Genomic DNA, 17,909 nt, shown 5'->3' on the forward strand with positions numbered 1-17,909 from the left:
GACACGGGAAATTGGTATTTTCCATCAGCTGATTCAACCAGTGCTGGAAAATTGTTGTCATCTGTGTATTGTATCTGTTCGTAATTTTTTATTAATAATATTTATTATAATTAAACTGTTAGAACTGCGCTCATTTTGATAGAGTCAGCCGCCTCCAGCACGTGCGTTAACAAATCTGTGTGTGTTGTGTTCTATTTGCTGGCGTGTGCACAATGTAGCGTGCACCGTAGCTCTTTTGCGTGGCGGGGTGTGGTTGAAAAGAAGTTGAAAGAATATAAACCAGTGGAAGACTCTGAGAATCGGCAATAACAATTTCCTCAGTCGATGTGGGCTATAATTTATGCCAAAACCGAGAGCCCAGCTACGTGCTTCGTTTAGTGAATGTTAATTTGGTCATTTTGATGATGCAAAATTGAAGACGAGACGGCGCTCGCTCTGTTGTGTATGTGTGTGGTGGCCTAAGCACCTGATTATGTGAAAACAACATAAAACATTTGGTTTTCTTATGTTTGTTACTTATTTACTCCATAGGTTCGACTTTAAAGAGAAATAACAAGTCAGGTGGGTCAGTATAGACCGGCAATGTGCTTTTCGAGATGTCCCGGCTTGCTGATTACTTTGTAATTGTTGGCTACGACAGCGATAAAGAGAGTAAGTACAGATGTTTAGCAATGCAATATATAAAAAGTGACATATTTTCGTTGCAGAGACTGCCAGCAATGTGTGTGGGCAGCCAATATGCGGAAAAATTGTTCAACGCTTTCCCGAGAAAGATTGGTCCGACACTCCGTTTATCGACGGCATTGAATGGGTGCGTCTTGTATTTCCTTCTTTCGTTTTCGTTTCGTTCCACATACAAATACATACAGAAATAGTGATAGTGATACACACTGGTTGTATATTTTATCTTTTTTTCAATAGTTCTGCCAGCCCCTGGGATGGAATTTATCGTATGAAAAACAAGAGCCCAAATTTTTCATTTCTGTTCTCACCGACATCGATGCCAATAAGCATTATTGTGCGTGCCTGAGCTTTCACGAGACGCTGGCCATCACGCAGACCAGAAGCGTCGACGATGAGGATGAGACCATAGGCGGCAGCAGCAGCAGGCTGCTGGGCGCGGTAGCCTCGCTGGAATCGGGTTCGGCTATCGCTGAAGCGACATCTCAAAATACACACCACAGCGTCATGTATGCCCCAAAGTGTTTGGTGCTCATATCGCGCCTGGACTGTGCCGAGACCTTTAAAGTAAGGAAAAGACTGAAAGTCTCAACACACAACATTCTTAACGTTCTCTTCTGTTGTTGCAGAATTGCCTGGGGACGATGTACACGGTGTACATTGAGAATTTGTCGTATGCCATGGAGACACTGATAGGAAACATCCTTGGGTGCATTCAAGTGCCGCCCGCGGGAGGGCCGCAAGTCAGGTTCTCGATTGGAGCAGGGGACAAGCAATCGCTTCAGCCGCCGCAAAGTTCCTCGCTGCCCACGACCGGAAGTGGCGTGCACTTTCTTTTCAAGCAACTTGGCATTAAGAATGTCCTCATACTGCTCTGCGCGGTGATGACCGAAAACAAAATCCTTTTCCTCTCGAAATGCTACTGGCACTTGACGGAGAGCTGCAAGGCTTTGGTGGCTCTGATGTACCCCTTTCGATACACGCACGTCTACATACCCATTCTGCCGGCACCTCTCACCGAAGTCCTGTCCACGCCCACGCCCTTCATTATGGGAGTACACAGCTCGCTGCAAACTGAAATTACGGATCTCCTGGATGTTATTGTCGTCGATTTAGACGGCGGTCTCGTTACCATTCCAGAAGCCCTCACACCCCCAGTGCCCATTCTGCCATCGCCTCTGTGGGAGCAGACGCAGAATCTGCTCAGTATGATACTCTTCCCGAACCTGGCGCAGGCGGATCTCGCGTTTCCCACCCAAGAGCGCCCGGCCGTCTTGGCCAAGACAGATGCCCAGATCGACAAGGAACTTCGTGCCATTTTCATGCGACTTTTCGCCCAGCTGCTGCAAGGCTATCGCTCTTGCCTGACCATAATTCGGATCCATCCGAAGACGGTCATCACCTTTCACAAAGCTGGTTTTCTGGGCGCTCGCGATCTGATCGAGAGCGAGTTCCTGTTTCGCGTCCTGGACAGCATGTTCTTTACGACGTTTGTCAACGAGCGAGGACCCCCTTGGCGTGCCTCAGATGCGTGGGATGAACTCTACAGCTCAATGAACGAGCTGCTCAAACTGGAAGCTCAGAATCGGAATCTCGTAAGTAGAGGAGTTGGGAGAGGAGAGCCTTGCTAAATCCAACTGGAATATTTCTGTTGCAGATAATACCACATATCCAGGAACTGGGACGCACTCTCTTTGATAATGAGAGCTCCTTTGCGCACAGCAATTATGCGCAGAAGGTTTTGCGCCCACCGGAGGGAGCCTTTCAGCGCATACATCAGCCCTCTTTTCCGCGCATAAGTGTGGAAAAGGTGGAGTTGATTATTCAGGAGGGGATCCGAAAGAATGGCGGGGCTCAGCGCTTCCATGTTACGCGAAATCAGCATCGGATCATTCCCATGGGACCAAGGCTGCCCGAGGCTCTAGATGTGCGTCCAAATGTGCAGAACTCGGCCCGTCGACTGGAGGTGCTGCGCACGTGTGTGTCATATATCTTTGAGAATCGGATCGCAGATGCCAGGAAGCTGCTGCCCGCTGTTATGCGCACGCTCAAGCATCGAGATGCGAGGTTGATCCTCTGCAGGGAGCTCTTTGGCTACGTGCATGGCAACAAAGCGATCCTGGACCATCAGCAGTTCGAGTTGGTGCTGAGATTCATGAACAAGGCGCTGCAGAATTCCTCTGGCGTGGATGAATACACAGTGGCAGCGGCTCTCCTGCCCATGTCTACCATTTTCTGTCGAAAACTATCCACGGGCGTGGTTCAGTTTGCATATACAGAGATACAGGATCATGGAATATGGAAGAATCTTCAGTTTTGGGAATCCACATTCTACCAGGACGTACAGGGCCAGATCAAGGCATTGTATCTGCTTCAGCGGCGCCAGAATGAGCACCACAAGGAAGCCAACTGTGTGCTGGACGAGGTGCCGCTGGAGGAGCCCACGGCCCTAGAGATTACAGCGGAACAACTGCGAAAGAGCCCCACCATCGAGGAGGATAAAAAGGCGGAGCTGGCCAAGTCCGAGGAGTCCACTTTGTACAGCCAGGCAATACACTTTGCCAACCGAATGGTCTCCCTGCTGATACCACTCGACGTCAATGTGGCCGCAGCCAGCAAGCCGAAGCCAGCCTTTCGCTTGGAGGAAAATCAGAGTGTTTCCAACAGGTGGGTGCCCCTTACTTAATTGTTTCCATCTCAATAATGCGCTACTGTTGCAGTATTTTGGGCTCCCACAGTCTGAGCGAACATTCTGACGAAGGATTCGAGGAGAACGATGCCCTGGAAATTGGTGTTACGGTTGGAAAAACAATTTCACGCTTCATTGACTGCGTCTGCACAGAGGGGGGCGTCACATCGGAGCACATACGTAATCTGCACGACATGGTGCCGGGGGTGGTGCACATGCATATAGAATCCCTGGAGCCAGTTTATTTGGAGGCCAAGCGGCATCCGCATGTCCAGAAGCCCAAGATCCAAACGCCCTGCCTGCTGCCAGGGGAGGAGTTGGTGACCGACCACTTGCGCTGCTTCCTCATGCCAGATGGCCGCGAGGATGATACGCAGTGCCTCATACCCGCCGAAGGAGCTCTGTTTCTCACCAACTATCGTGTTGTGTTCAAAGGTTCGCCCTGCGATCCCCTCTTCTGCGAGCAGACCATAGTCCGATCCTTTCCCATTTCGTCCCTGCTGAAGGAGAAGAAGATATCAGTGCTCTACCTGGCCCATCTGGATCAGACGTTGCCGGAGGGCCTGCAGCTGCGCTCCAGTACTTTTCAGCTGCTGAAGGTGGCATTCGATACGGAGGTGACGCCTGAACAGATCGAAAACTTCCGCAAGATATTAAGCAAGGCGCGCCATCCATTCGATGAATTCGAGTACTTTGCCTTTCAGTCGTATGGCACCATGCTCCAAGGTGTGGCCCCACTGAAAACGAAGGAGAAATACTCCACGCTCAAGGGATTCGCTAAGAAAACACTGCTGCGCACGGCCAAGAAGGCTGGATTCAAGCAGAAGCAGCAGACCAAGCGTAAGCTTGTGACAGACTACGAGCTGGCCGGTGGAGCAGATGCCGCCGAAACGCAATCGATTGACGATGAGCTGGAGGACGGGGATGAATTCGAGGCTCAGAATAATGCATTGCCCCGACTGCTGACCACAAAGGACGTGGAACGCATGCGAGAGCGCAGCTATGTGCAGGACTGGAAGCGACTCGGCTTTGATGCAGAGTCCCAGCGTGGATTCCGCATCAGCAATGTCAATGCCAGCTACTCCACCTGTCGCTCGTACCCAGCCATCATTGTGTCGCCCGTCCAGTGCAGCGACACAGCCATTACACACCTGGGGCGCTACTTTAAGGGCCAGCGCATACCCCTGCCCACCTGGCGGCATGAGAACGGAGCACTGCTCATCCGAGGAGCCCAGCCGAACAGCAAGTCCGTCATTGGAATGCTCAAGAACACCACTGGCGGCAATGCCAATATCCATCACGACGTAACGCACTTCCCCGAGCAGGACAAGTATTTTTTGGCTCTGATCAATACGATGCCCCAGGTAGCGCCCATGCCCTTGACCCAGTACACGGGCATGAATCTCTCAATGAGCTCCCTGCTTGGACACGGACACGGCTCGCCCGACGATCGTCCATCACTCACTCCGGAGCTCACGCGCAAGCACAAAAACAACCTGGACGTCAGCAATGGCAGCAAGTCCAGTGGGGCAAACAAGAGTGGCACAATTAAGGGAAACTCAGCCAACACCTCCGCGAAAGCCTTCTGCAAGATGCGTCTGTATGCTCTGGGTGAGTCGTTGAATCATTGGCCTAGATGAAGTGAATCTAAGCAAATTGTGACACATTTCTTCTTGTTTTCGCAGGGGAAAAATCGCAGGCCAAATCCAATCTGAACGTCGACTACTGTGCAGACTTTATTCCCGTGGATTATCCCGACATCAGGCAATCGCGGCCGGCGTTTAAGAAACTCATACGGGCCTGCATGCCCTCGCATAATACCAACGATGCCGATGGCCAGAGCTTTGCCAAGATGGTGGAGCAGTCCGATTGGCTGCAGCAAATCTCCTCGCTAATGCAGTTGTCTGGCGCTGTTGTGGACCTCATCGACTTGCAGGAGAGCAGTGTGATGCTGTCTCTGGAGGATGGCTCCGATGTGACCGCCCAGTTGTCGTCGATAGCACAGCTCTGTCTGGATCCGTACTACCGCAGTCTGGACGGTTTCCGAGTGCTGGTGGAGAAGGAGTGGCTGGCCTTTGGCCATCGGTTCGCGCATCGCAGTAATCTGAAACCCTCGCACGCCAACACAAACATTGCCTTTGCCCCGACATTTCTCCAGTTCCTGGATGTGGTCCATCAGCTGCAGCGGCAGTTTCCAATGGCATTTGAGTTCAATGATTTCTACCTGAGATTTCTGGCATATCATGTGGTGTCGTGTCGCTTTCGCACGTTTCTGTTCGACTGCGAACTGGAGCGTTCGGACTCGGGGATTGCCGCCATGGAGGACAAGCGAGGATCGCTCAACGCAAAGAATATATTTGGCGTGAGTGGCCTCGCGTCGAATGGCTCAGATGACGAGTGCAGTGTGTATCCACTCGACCTACGAAGCCCACGAACCCCCACGCAGCTGAACCGCATCGGCCACTCCATCTTCGACTACATAGAGAGGCAGCACAACAAGACGGCCATTTTCTACAATTTCCTCTACTCTCCCGACAAGGACATGGTGCTGCGTCCGCAAAACAATGTGGCTGCTCTAGACCTGTGGAGCTACTACACCAACGAGGAACTGGCCCAGGGACCACCCTATGATCTGGAGGTCACCACCGTGGATGATGAAATCGATCTGTCCGAAATGAGGGGCAAGCGTACGGTTATTACTGCCGGCTACGACAACATGGAGAAGTGCAATCCCAATGCCTATGTGTGCCTGCTGAGCGAGGTCAAGCACGCGGAGACGGAACGCGGACACTTGCCGCAAAAGTGGTTACAGGTCTGGAACAGCCTGGTGGTTCCGAAAATGGAGCCAATACCCCACAACGCGTCGCTCGGCAGCATGTTTGTCCAGGCGCATCAGCACAAGCGGTCTACGCTGGAAATCATAATGAAGGGTCGACTGGCGGGCTATCAAGATAACTACTTCCATCCGCACCGCTTCGAGAAGCATCCATACACGACGCCCACAAACTGCAATCACTGCACAAAGCTGCTTTGGGGCCCGGTCGGATATCGCTGCATGGATTGTGGTAATTCCTATCACGAAAAGTGCACGGAACTCTCGATGAAGAATTGCACAAAGTACAAGGCCATCGACGGGGCTGTCGGAGCCCCGAATGTCAATATGTCTCAGGGTGACACGGCCAGCATTGCCTCAAGTGCTGCCACCACTGCGAGGACATCCAGTCATCACTTTTACAATCAATTTAGTAGCAACGTTGCTGAAAATCGCACTCACGAGGGGTGAGTTCTGTAAAATGATCTTTAATCTTGATTTTGTTTGTAATATGTTATCCGATCTTATCTCCCTTTAGCCATCTCTACAAGCGTGGTGCATTGCTCAAGGGATGGAAGCAGCGCTGGTTTGTCCTTGACTCGATTAAACATCAACTGCGCTACTACGACACGTCAGAGGATACCGCTCCAAAGGGAATTATTGGTAAATGGGGATCAAAATGTAATATTTATTGTTTCGTTGGATAAATATTGGATTCCATTGTAGAATTGGCTGAGGTGCAGTCGGTGACTGCCGCACAACCCGCACAAATTGGCGCAAAGGGCGTGGACGAAAAGGGATTCTTCGATGTAAAATTCGCATCATAAATCAGCTATAAAAACTTGTATTAATCCTCACTCTCTTTTCAGTTGAAAACATCGAAGCGCACCTACAATTTCTATGCGGTCAATGCAAATCTGGCACAGGAATGGATAGAAAAGTTGCAGGCATGCCTGCAATAAATAAAGAGAAGAGAAGAAAGAAAGGCAATGTGGATGCTGGTGCCATCTTTGTGTGGATTTCCGTTCTATTGTGGGCCGAATCTTTTGTTTTGTTATAGGATAATCCAGTTCGTGTGCGACGTAATCAATTTCCTTACTTTGGCTCTGTGTAGTGTATCATATCATAACGAAACATATGTTGCATACCTTAGCATTTCCTTCGTTCATATTCATCAAACACAAATACTGTTAGCCGAGCAACAAGATCTATAACTTATGCGAAATGTAAATGTGTGAAGAACCTATAAAGTTATGTGATTATACAAAAAACGATATAACAATGATAAATCATAAAAAGGGAAAAACGCCAGCCCAGCAACAATTTTTATATACATTTTTGATATATATATATATATATAGCCAGCTAAAGCTACATATGTGCATAAATATAAATCTATATATAGTAAAATTACCAAAGAATATTCCACCTTTGTTGCGCAATTGAAATGAGTTGAAATTTCAGAATTGCTTCCATTAAATTAAACCTAAACTAAAGCTAAACCTATGTATGTATGATTAAACGCTTTGCTTTATTTATTACCATATACATATAGTAAATCAATATATAATACATATTTTTAATGCAATTATTTGTGGCCTAAAAACGATATAATATACATTTTTAAACAAATGCGCTTGGTATTTGATTGGTATTTATTATCGCTTCGAAGTGTTTGCAGTGTATATCGTCGCTTCCTTCATCATTCATCATAGGAACGTTGTCCAGTAGACAATGTTGAGTATGAAGAACGAGAATGGGAAGAAAAAGCGCGAGAATTTATCTATATAAATGGCTGTAGCATGGCCATGGCAGAAAGTGTCGTATTGAGGCTCAATGATCGATTCACGATGGTGATGCTGTAAAGCATTAGCTAGAAGCCATTGCATATCTATCGTAGTATAACAACAACTCACCTTTAGATCGTCCATATCAGTTATATTCTCATCCGAATAGCCTTTCATGGCCTTGGTGGCCACGGGGCCCATGAAGTTGTTCACAACAGCGAACTCCATCAGGGATAGAAAGACAAACACTGAGCAGGATGACATCCAGACGTCTATCGCCTTGACATACGACACGGGCGGCAGCGACTGTTGGGACTGGGTGTTCTGAGTGGCCAGTGTGAGCAAGGATGTTACGCCGAGGGTGACTCGAGCCGGTATGGCTTCCGGCTTAATCCAAAAGGATATCCACGACATGACCACAATTAAAGCAGAGGGAATATATGTATGAAATAAGTGGTAGCCCAAACGTCGTCTCAAATTGAACACAATGGCTAGGCAGGTGAAGTTGCCTGAAAGGAATGGAATTTAAATACCTGCGATATCATTGAATTAGTTCCAGGGGCTTACCGGTTGAGTACTCTATAGTGCAATCCGTCGTATAGTTGTTGGAAATGTCCAATTGTGGCAGCTCTATCTCCGCATTGACCACAAGTGGGTCGGTCATATTCCAAATAAAGACCAAGTCCTCCACTGTATGGGACACTGTAATTCGAAACTCATTTTGAATTATCGAAAACAAAACCCTCGTATGTGCACAAATAGATTTGAATAAAAGGCGAGAAAAGGGCAAGGGTCCAGGCAACAAAGGAATTATTCTAGATATTGCCACTTACAACTCTCAATCATCATGGAACAGATTTGTGTGTCGTGCGGATAGGATTCGAATTTCATGGCACAGGACAGAACCAGCGTTAGCTTCGACATGTAGAGCAGCGTTTTGTCATGATATAACCAAAGATAGTGATTCGGTATGCTCATCTCGTGGAAAGTGACCTTTTTCGCATTCTTAAAGAAGCAATCGGGCCGCCAAATACTGTGCAGCCAATCCACATCCAGGATACGATACTGTTCGCTCATGTTCTCGGGTAATCTTAGTCGAGGATCGCGCCAGCTTTGTGCAAGAAATATGTCCGTCACGTAGGTCTACAGAAATCACAAATCCGAAATCAATGACAAAAAAAGACACAGGTCAAAACGTACCATGGATTCCTCATTAATTGAATCCAGGGAAAGTACGGTTACATGGAAGTAAACCACTGTTGGTTGACCCAAAAGCTTGGGGGCACGATTCTTATCGTATGTTTTCGAAGGTATTGGCAATATGTCGGGCAGCGATAGACTCGATTCGTAATGGGAAACCAGCTCGGCGCTCTCCGTATTGTTTCTACAAGGAGATTAAAATGAGCTTATATGCTGCACACAACACAGACAACCTTGTAGAGAACTTTTGATGAAAATGGTTGGCCATCCATTTCATTCCATTAGGTTGGGTATGGTACGGGTACGAGTATTTACCTGAAACCATGAACACAATTGCACAGCAAAATCGATTTCTCGACTATATGCAGAATGATTGCGACTGCAATCAGGCATTTGTATTTTCCCAATTGATTAATAATTTTTTGCATTATGAACACACAACTTAACTTTGAATTTTAATAGTAGGTAATACGAGTATGTAGTGCAGTGTTTTGCGACACATTGCTCTGCAGTCCATGTCATTTTTCGAATTTTCCGAATTTATTAAAATAAACCTGATCGCATTATGCAATAAATGCTGGGAATTTCTTTGGTTTATGGTTCTTTTGTAGCAAAACAAAGTTATTTACACGAATGCGAGGCGGGGCGGCACTGCAAAAGTGTGATAAATTAATTTCTAAGGTTTCATTCGCATTCCTCACACACTACTTTTCAAATTGACAACTGACCCCGGTCTGCGACAGCAGGCAGAACAAATATGCGTAACGGGCGACAGACATTCGACAGGGGATATCATTTAAATATGCAAAAAAGTATTAACCGATATGTATATATGTATATATATCATGCAAAGCAAGAGAAAAGGTTAAGTTGTACGAATTTGCGCACTTTGAAAATCAAACGAGCCGCCAACCGGCGCTGCCACCTTCTAAGATTTCATGTTTGCCGTTATTCCACATCTCCGCTAACCAGGGCTGCAAGGCCATCTCTGGTCTGCCACAGCAGGCAGAGCAATTATGCAAAAAAGATTTAACCGATTTGTATATATATATCATGCAAGGCAAGAGAAAAGTTTAAGTTGCACGAAATTGCGCCCTTTGAAAGAATGAAAATCAAATGAGTCGTCAACTGGCGTTGCCACCTTGTAAGATTTCATGTTTGCCGTTATCCGACATCCCAGCTAACCAGGGCTACAAGCCATCTCTGGTCTGCCACAGCAGGCAAAGCAATTATGCAAAAAAGATTTAACCGATATGTATATATATATCATGCAAGTCAAGAGAAAAGTTTAAGTTGCACGAAGTTATGCACTTTAAAAGAATGAAAATCAAACGAGCCGCCAACAGGCGTTGCCACCTTGTAAGATTTCATGTTTGCCGTTATTCCACATCCCCGCTAACCAGGGCTACAAGGCCATCTCTGGTCTGCCACAGCAGGCAAAGCAATTATGCAAAAAAGATTTAACCGATTTGTATATATATATCATGCAAGGCAAGAGAAAAGTTTAAGTTGCACGAAATTGCGCCCTTTGAAAGAATGAAAATCAAATGAGTCGTCAACTGGCGTTGCCACCTTGTAAGATTTCATGTTTGCCGTTATCCGACATCCCAGCTAACCAGGGCTACAAGCCATCTCTGGTCTGCCACAGCAGGCAAAGCAATTATGCAAAAAAGATTTAACCGATATGTATATATATATCATGCAAGGCAAGAGAAAAGTTTAAGTTGCACGAATCTACGCACTTTGAAAGAATGAAAATCAAACGAGCCGCCAACTGGCGTTGCCACCTTGTAAGATTTCATGTTTGCCGTTATCCGACATCCCAGCTAACCAGGGCTGCAATACCAGCGATGGCTGGCAGCCCTACCACTAACAGCTGTTTCAAGCGACGTCCCAAAATATTGATTTTTGAAATTTTTAAATGTAACAAATGTACGAAATGGGGCGAAGCTAGAAATAAATAACCAATACTACCTGCATTAAAATTCAAGACACGCTTCGGAAAAGCTTGGGAGAGATGAACAAATGTGAAGGTAAGTGGCTAAATCTGCACGCAAATATTTTGCCGTGTCGTGTCGTTTCGGGTGGAGAGGTGGGAGGTGACTTCATCTCCTTTGTTGTCCGCCTGTGCAGGGTCCACGTCCACTGCTGCGGCGCATTGTGCAACTTGTGGATATTGATTAATTGCAAGAAAGTAAAGATACATACCGTTTTAAATTTCGTTGAAGGTGGAATTGAAAAATAGAACAACAGCCAGACATTTCCAAGAGGTGCGGTGCATGTGCAAATTGTTACCATCTGAATCGGACTCGGGCGTGACCTTAAATACCACCACACCACAATGGATATAATGATGGATTCACCCAAAGCCAACAACAACATGAATAAAGTGTCTCCCGTTGACAAGATGAGCTCCAGCATCAACAGCACCCTGGAGGACACAACACCCAGTGATTCAGGGGTGCAGTTGCTCGACTCCGAGAACAGCGATGTGATGCTGGAGTCCATGTGCTCCTATGAGGAGAACTCGAGACCGCTGAAAGTCCCTTCCCCCCAGCTACCTTCCATAGACCCCAACTCCAATGTGGCACCGGCTGAGTCCATGATAACTAGTGATTGTTCAACCTTTGACACCACTGAGAAAATTGTGTACAGGCGAAAGGTGCACAAGACTTCGTCCGCATCTAAAGCCCCGAAAAAGCGAGTGTCCTTTCACGAGGATATTCTGAAGAACACTCGCACCGACAACATTCACATAGAGCATGGCTTTATAACGTACAAAAACGGCCGCAAGCTGGCCTTTGCTAACTCGGCGGGTGTGGCAGGTGCCCCCGGCCGGTATTCCTGGTGCCCGGAGCGAGAGCGTTTCGAGGGACCCAATGAGATCTCTGCAGCTGGCAGAGATTATGATGATGGCGATGGTGAAGATGCAATGTCCGGCAGTGGTGGAGGTGGTCGCAGACGACATTTGGTGTACAGAAATGCCTGTTCGGATGTGCTGGACTACGTGAACACGGACATGTTCGATACGAATGAGCCCGTTGGCCTGCAGTACGACTCATCGGGTGTGTTCGAATATACCCCCTCTGGGCAGAAACTGCTGCAGCAGGCAGCGCCTGTCCTATACAATTGCGTTTGCAGCAGCTCCAACTCCAGCCTGGATTCGGACGAACAGGACAAGAACTCCAATGCCAATCGAAAACAATACGAGCAGGCGAAGAGCAGCTCCTGCGATTGCATCGGCATGAGTAATGCAAACAATAATTTGATTGGTAAGACAAAAGACAAGAGAAGATCCCCTTCCAGATAACTTAAGATTCATACTCACTCGTATTTGTAATCTCTATCGAACAGGTGACAACTGCTACTACTCGGAGCCCAACATTGGCGATGCCGATGGTGGTCCCACAATGAAATCAGTTTGGAACAAGGAGAAAAAGCCAAAGTCCAGCTGCCTTAAGAAAACCAAACGTCAGACAAACATTATTCTGGAACAAGATCTCAATGGCCGCGTCAAGACCTTTAATGTGCACGACATTAAGCATCAACTAATCGACAACAGCAGCAAAATGATATTCGGCTCCTTGAAAAGTATATTCACGATGCCCTTGCCGGAACGCGGTGTGCCCGAGGGGTCAGAGGACCTACAGGCGGTGGTGGAGTGCGTCCCAGAACTGGAGAACACGCTGGAAGCCAAAACAAATCGTGCAATCGTGGAGTCGCCCACGCTCAAAGCCAAGCCATTCCTGAGCAAAAGTCTCGATGGCAATAAGCAGACACAGTCGGTTAAGAAATTTGTGCACAACGTAGATGAGCAGCTTCGGCATAAGAATGATGATAGCTCCATCGAAGCCTCGCCCACAGAGACAAGACCATCGCACACTTTACAACGACAGGAGGAGTTCGATAAGGAAACAGTCATAGCAGCCATAAGCAGCATTCCGAATGAATTCCGCAGCAAATTTATTATCAACTGCGAAAGCACTGTCTTCGAGCACACTGGCGTGTCCTACGAGACTGGGGCTGGGCAGCCGCAGCCAGACTTCTCCAACACAGCTCCACGCCACTCCAGCGTAGCCGGTTTGCTGGAGCAAAACACACCCATAGCCGAGCCAGCAGCTAATCAGATCAAGAAGTCGTTCATGGATGCACCCATAGCTAAGACGTTTAGTAATTTCTTTCGCAGCCTGAAGGAAAGCACAAGTGCTGTCGGAACTCCAGTTGAAAGGCCAGAGGAAAAAGCAGCCCCAGGCCCAGCCCCAGGCCCAGCACTAGCTCCAACTCCAGATGATTGTACTAGTAAGAAATAAATTAAATGCAAACCAATTTTGTAATCTCATCTAATGTTGAATGTAATTAACAGCTCTAAAAATGTCTAAGCCACAACAACAAGCGCCCTCCAGCTGTAAGATGTACAGAAATCACTCTTCATCCACCATATCGGAACCTACAAGTTCCACCAACAACAGCAGCAGCCACCACCAAATATCCAACCAGCAACCGAATAATACAGATCGCCATTCACGTCATCTGGCCTCTCCTCTAAAGAAACATGGCCAGCCAATGCTGCCGACTCGATACTACGACCAGCAGCAGCTCCACAGTCGTAGCCTTCACAGCCCCAACAGCTATCTGGCAGCTCGCGGCGGCCCTGGCGGAAGTGGACGCGACTCAAAAAGCACCATTCTGAGCGAGGAATACGATGATATACTTACCATAACCACCACAGATACGACAAACGACAAGCGTTCCATGGACAGTGATCTGGTGATCGTTGACTACACCGATGTGGACTATGCTCATCTTCTGAAACCTCCAGCCCCCGCAGCCAAGACCTCATTAATCAATCGATTCCTACGAAATGTCACCCAGAAGAAAATACTAGAAACCTCCATACGAAAGAACAATTTCTTTGCGGATAAACTGCGGAGCGAACAGAGGCTTTATGTCAAGGGGGCGCGACCCAAGAACTATGAGCTAATAGACGACCTAAATGCGGAGATCGCAATGGAGATTGAAATGTGTGGAACGAATTCCCCGCGCCGTGAGCTGGCTGTGAGCCTGGACACGGATACGCCAGAGAGTGTATCCAGCTTTGAGCTTGGCATCGGGGAAATATCGATTGACTTGTTCCATGGAAGAAGTCTGCTTAATTTAAAAGATTCCAATGAGCAGCTTTTGAAGGTATTCAAGCTCTATACGGGTTACAGCAGCGAGGGTGTTATGACCCCAGTGTTGGTTCTGCTGACGGACAGGACACTGTATGTGGCAGATCTGGCAGATCAGGTTCGTCTCTGTGCCAAGTTCGTTTTGGCCTACAAAGAATTGGATGTCATTTTGGTAAGAAGAGAATCCGTTGCGACATCTACTACTACTATTGTATCTGGATTATGATCCGAATTAACCTTTTTTAAGATGGGTCCCTTCGGCAATACGGTTCTACTGAGTAACAGCATGCGGGACATGCAGCAGGTTTTACTGGCAGGTGGACCATATCCAGCAGGATCCCTTGTTGCCAATTTGGAGCTTTGTGCCAGACGCAGCGGCGCCACTCTACCGGCTGTGGGTCAACTGACATTGGAGCACTTGGCCCCGCTGCAGGCTTTTGTTCGAGCCAACAGCTGTGTGGGCAACGACGAACACTGGCTATTCTATGCCGTTGTCAATGTGCCAGCTGGCGATGCACTAAGAGCAGATTCACCTGGTGAGCCACTGGGGCCATCTATTAAGGGATTCCTCATGCACCGCCGGTTTAAGGAAACAGCAACCACGACGGCAGCGAGCAGGGTCTACTGGCAGGCAGGATACTTTTCATTGAAGTCCGTGTTCTGAGGCGTTTTCGAGATCAATTATTAAAATGGTAATACTTTTTTGTAGAGCCGGCGTCTTGTATATGTTCAACGACTCCACACAGACGCGACCCAGTTGGGCCATGGCTCTTGCCGAGTGTCAAGGCGCCCGACGGACTCTCAAGTCCGAGCGCCCCCATTGCTTTGAGATTATGTTAAAGGGTGAACTCCTCCAAATGGCCGCACCGGATGAGTATGTGGCATCCGAATGGCTGCAAGCCCTTATACAGTCGGCCACTGGCGTAAGTCATGATACAATACAGTGAGAACTTACTTTTAAATCTGTTAAATATTGATTTCGTTCTAGCATTTGATACCGCAAGAGAAACACAAAACCTTGGGCTGCACTCTAATCGTTACGGAAAATCACTTGATAACCTTGCGTGAAGATTTCTCGGCACCCTTGAGGCCACTTATCCATCAGGTGGATACCAACGTGGTTCCACAAACCAAACCACTCTTATATGAAGAAGAGCTGTTGAGTGTTTTTGAAACTAGTAGCCTGGTACGTGATCGGAATATCGTAAATTGCTGTAAATAATAACCATATTTATATATTGCTTGCAGATGGGCTCAACAATGAGTACACCGACTCGGGGGACTCAGCGGTCTTTCTCTTCTCTGAGCTCGACGCCTACAAAGAATGGAAACGATCCGGATATGTCTAAGGAAAATACGTCCTCTCCGGGAAAATCTCAACGAATGAGTAGTGTATATGGAAAGAACTCTGGTCTGGCGATACTCACGTGTGGAGACATCAAAGCCATGACTGGCATTAAGATAACCTCGCGTGCGGAGACCTGGTGGTGCATACTGGAGTTTTCGTGCCAGGAGGCGCCCTTGGAGAGTCTCGATGATTTGGTAATCTTTTTTGCCAGCAGCATGGAAATGCAACGATTTTTGCGATTACTGGAACAGCTTTGGCAGGCAAAGAATGTATGTCACACAAGAACTAATAGCCTGATTCTTTTACTGATTGCATCATTTCGTTCAACTTTCAGAACGATCTCTTTCCAATAACAATACTGGACGATGGTGAAGATTTAGCCGAGCAGTGCACCCTTCTCTATATAGACACCAATCGAGCATGGGAGCCCTTGCTATCGGCGGCAATGGGTTAAGACGCTTAATGCTCAAAGCTTATACCACATTTAGTACATATATACTCCATTTACAAACCTATACAAAATTTATTTCCATAAATACTACCTACGGTATATCTAAAGTGTTAAAAATACTATCCAGAATACTCAAACTAGCTAAAGAACAAATAACTTAGTATTTATATGCGTACGTAGTCGGTATTGTGTGTATTATGATTTTTGTATTGCCTGCTGCCTTCGCTTGACCATGTATTTCCATTGATTTGCGCTGTTATAACTACATTGTATGTATATTTTTGTGATATTAAACATAAACATTTCTAATCATTTTCCTAGGTTTTATTTCAGTTAAATATATTTGTTTTCTAAATTAAATACTCTTACCTTTGATAAATATACAAACACGATACGTAAAAGAAGCTACATGGTGCTGATGGTAATATGATAATATTTTGTTTGGAATCGCTGGTCGTTGTTGGTTTAAGGATGGTCTACTGGTATGTCCAGTACAGTACAATATGTTATATTTCGGGGGGATTGGAAGTGGTTTTTTACAGAATGCCGCATTTCAATGCATGCAATGCTTTTTCAATTAGCAAAGATTAAATTCCATGCCCCCTCACGCACTCAGCCCCAGCCTCAGCTCAACCTTTGCCGCAAACTCATAATAATTAATAAAATGAATAAACGTGATTATGAACCTAATTTTTATTGTATCTTAAGCTCTTTGAATGATGAGTTGAGCTGTCCGAGCAAGTGTGAGGTTTCTTCCTTTTCTCTAGGCCGGGTATTAGCTGTAGCAGCAAGGGGGGGTATGGTATGGTAGTATGAGTAGGTACATATGTATTGTACACATGTATGTACATGCATGCCTCTCGAAATGGGGGTCTTGAGAGGATGCTGAAGAGGAATACGAGTTAAGTGTGTGCCTGTACATACCTGCAGGTACATTTTACTCATATTTCATAAACACATACATACATGCATACATATATATATGTATATGTATATGTATATGTATATGCATATGTATGCACATGTGATATAAATACATACATACATATATACCCACAACTAAACAGCACCCAGTGCCGGTGATCGAGTAACACGGAAACTTTCCGACATCATTTCGTACACTTATGCGGCCTGATGAGCAAAACTAATAATTATTATAATTGGAAAATGTGGATATAAATTCATTATAAACAACAATGTACATGCATACATACATACATACATACACATGTATGTAACAGTTGCAGCTCAAAAATCAAGCTAAACAAAGCATTGCATTCAATCGTCCAAGAGAGAGGGAGAGAGAGTGAAAGAAAAAAACACACAGAGAGAGAGAGAGAATGAGGAATAAGAAGAATGGGAGAGAAACGTAAAAAACTCCAACCCTCTTAATAAGTCAAACGAGTAGAAGACAAGACTGCAACAGGAAAAAACAAGAATGAGAAAAATATACATACAAACATACATATGTATGTACACACACATTTGAGCATATAAAGAGAATTTCCAGTCGCAGCGACTTGAATATGCGCTACTACGTTTTGGATATTAATTTCAACAAGTTCAAAGAATTGGCAGCCCATGCATATATTCGTGTTCCCAAATAAGCAATACCGATAAATGTATGCATGTATTTATGTATGTATGTATGCATGTATGGCAGTCTGAAACACTCAACTCCATATTTGATTGCTTGATCCTATCCAACGTATGCAGATGCAGTGGATCTAGAAAAGCTAGAACACTTGCGGACGCTTGAGAGAGAACACAGCT

The 17,909-nt window shown here is 46.3% G+C and overlaps 3 protein-coding genes across 5 annotated transcripts; 2 read left to right on the top strand and 1 right to left on the bottom strand.

Annotated features, from left to right (window-relative positions):
- Positions 1-29: 29 nt before the first annotated feature.
- Sbf (SET domain binding factor) lies at positions 30-7,605 on the top strand. 2 transcript variants are annotated; one of them, XM_001359632.5, is made up of 11 exons: positions 30-442; positions 532-651; positions 708-811; positions 922-1,248; positions 1,311-2,276; positions 2,339-3,348; positions 3,402-4,981; positions 5,056-6,649; positions 6,721-6,845; positions 6,909-6,991; positions 7,052-7,605. In XM_001359632.5, exons 2-11 carry the CDS (start codon positions 597-599, stop codon positions 7,142-7,144), a joined length of 5,937 nt encoding a protein of 1,978 aa, XP_001359669.2. In that variant the 5' UTR covers positions 30-442; positions 532-596; the 3' UTR covers positions 7,145-7,605. The 2 variants fall into 2 exon arrangements, with proteins under 2 accessions (XP_001359669.2, XP_015038133.1); XM_015182647.2 differs by having other exon boundaries at positions 3,420-4,981.
- Positions 7,606-7,694: 89 nt separating this feature from the next.
- HisCl1 (Histamine-gated chloride channel subunit 1) lies at positions 7,695-10,073 on the bottom strand. Of its 2 annotated transcripts, none has more exons than XM_015182648.2 (6): positions 9,898-10,073; positions 9,485-9,820; positions 9,170-9,353; positions 8,803-9,112; positions 8,537-8,671; positions 7,695-8,478 (listed from the first exon to the last, which is right to left on the bottom strand). In XM_015182648.2, exons 2-6 carry the CDS (start codon positions 9,595-9,597, stop codon positions 7,892-7,894), a joined length of 1,329 nt encoding a protein of 442 aa, XP_015038134.2. In that variant the 5' UTR covers positions 9,598-9,820; positions 9,898-10,073; the 3' UTR covers positions 7,695-7,891. The 2 variants fall into 2 exon arrangements, with proteins under 2 accessions (XP_015038134.2, XP_001359670.2); XM_001359633.3 differs by having other exon boundaries at positions 7,695-8,041; positions 8,099-8,478; positions 9,485-10,068.
- Positions 10,074-10,997: 924 nt separating this feature from the next.
- Positions 10,998-16,561, top strand: prd1 (pruning defect 1). Its single transcript, XM_001359634.5, has 9 exons — positions 10,998-11,202; positions 11,398-12,441; positions 12,524-13,468; positions 13,533-14,509; positions 14,585-14,988; positions 15,047-15,260; positions 15,326-15,523; positions 15,586-15,954; positions 16,020-16,561. The coding sequence occupies exons 2-9, from the start codon at positions 11,511-11,513 to the stop codon at positions 16,137-16,139; spliced, it is 4,158 nt and encodes a 1,385-aa protein (XP_001359671.4). The 5' UTR covers positions 10,998-11,202; positions 11,398-11,510; the 3' UTR covers positions 16,140-16,561.
- The last annotated feature ends 1,348 nt before the right edge of the window (positions 16,562-17,909 follow it).

This window comes from Drosophila pseudoobscura, chromosome 2, assembly GCF_009870125.1.
Source record: "Drosophila pseudoobscura strain MV-25-SWS-2005 chromosome 2, UCI_Dpse_MV25, whole genome shotgun sequence".
Lineage (NCBI taxonomy): Eukaryota > Metazoa > Arthropoda > Insecta > Diptera > Drosophilidae > Drosophila > Drosophila pseudoobscura.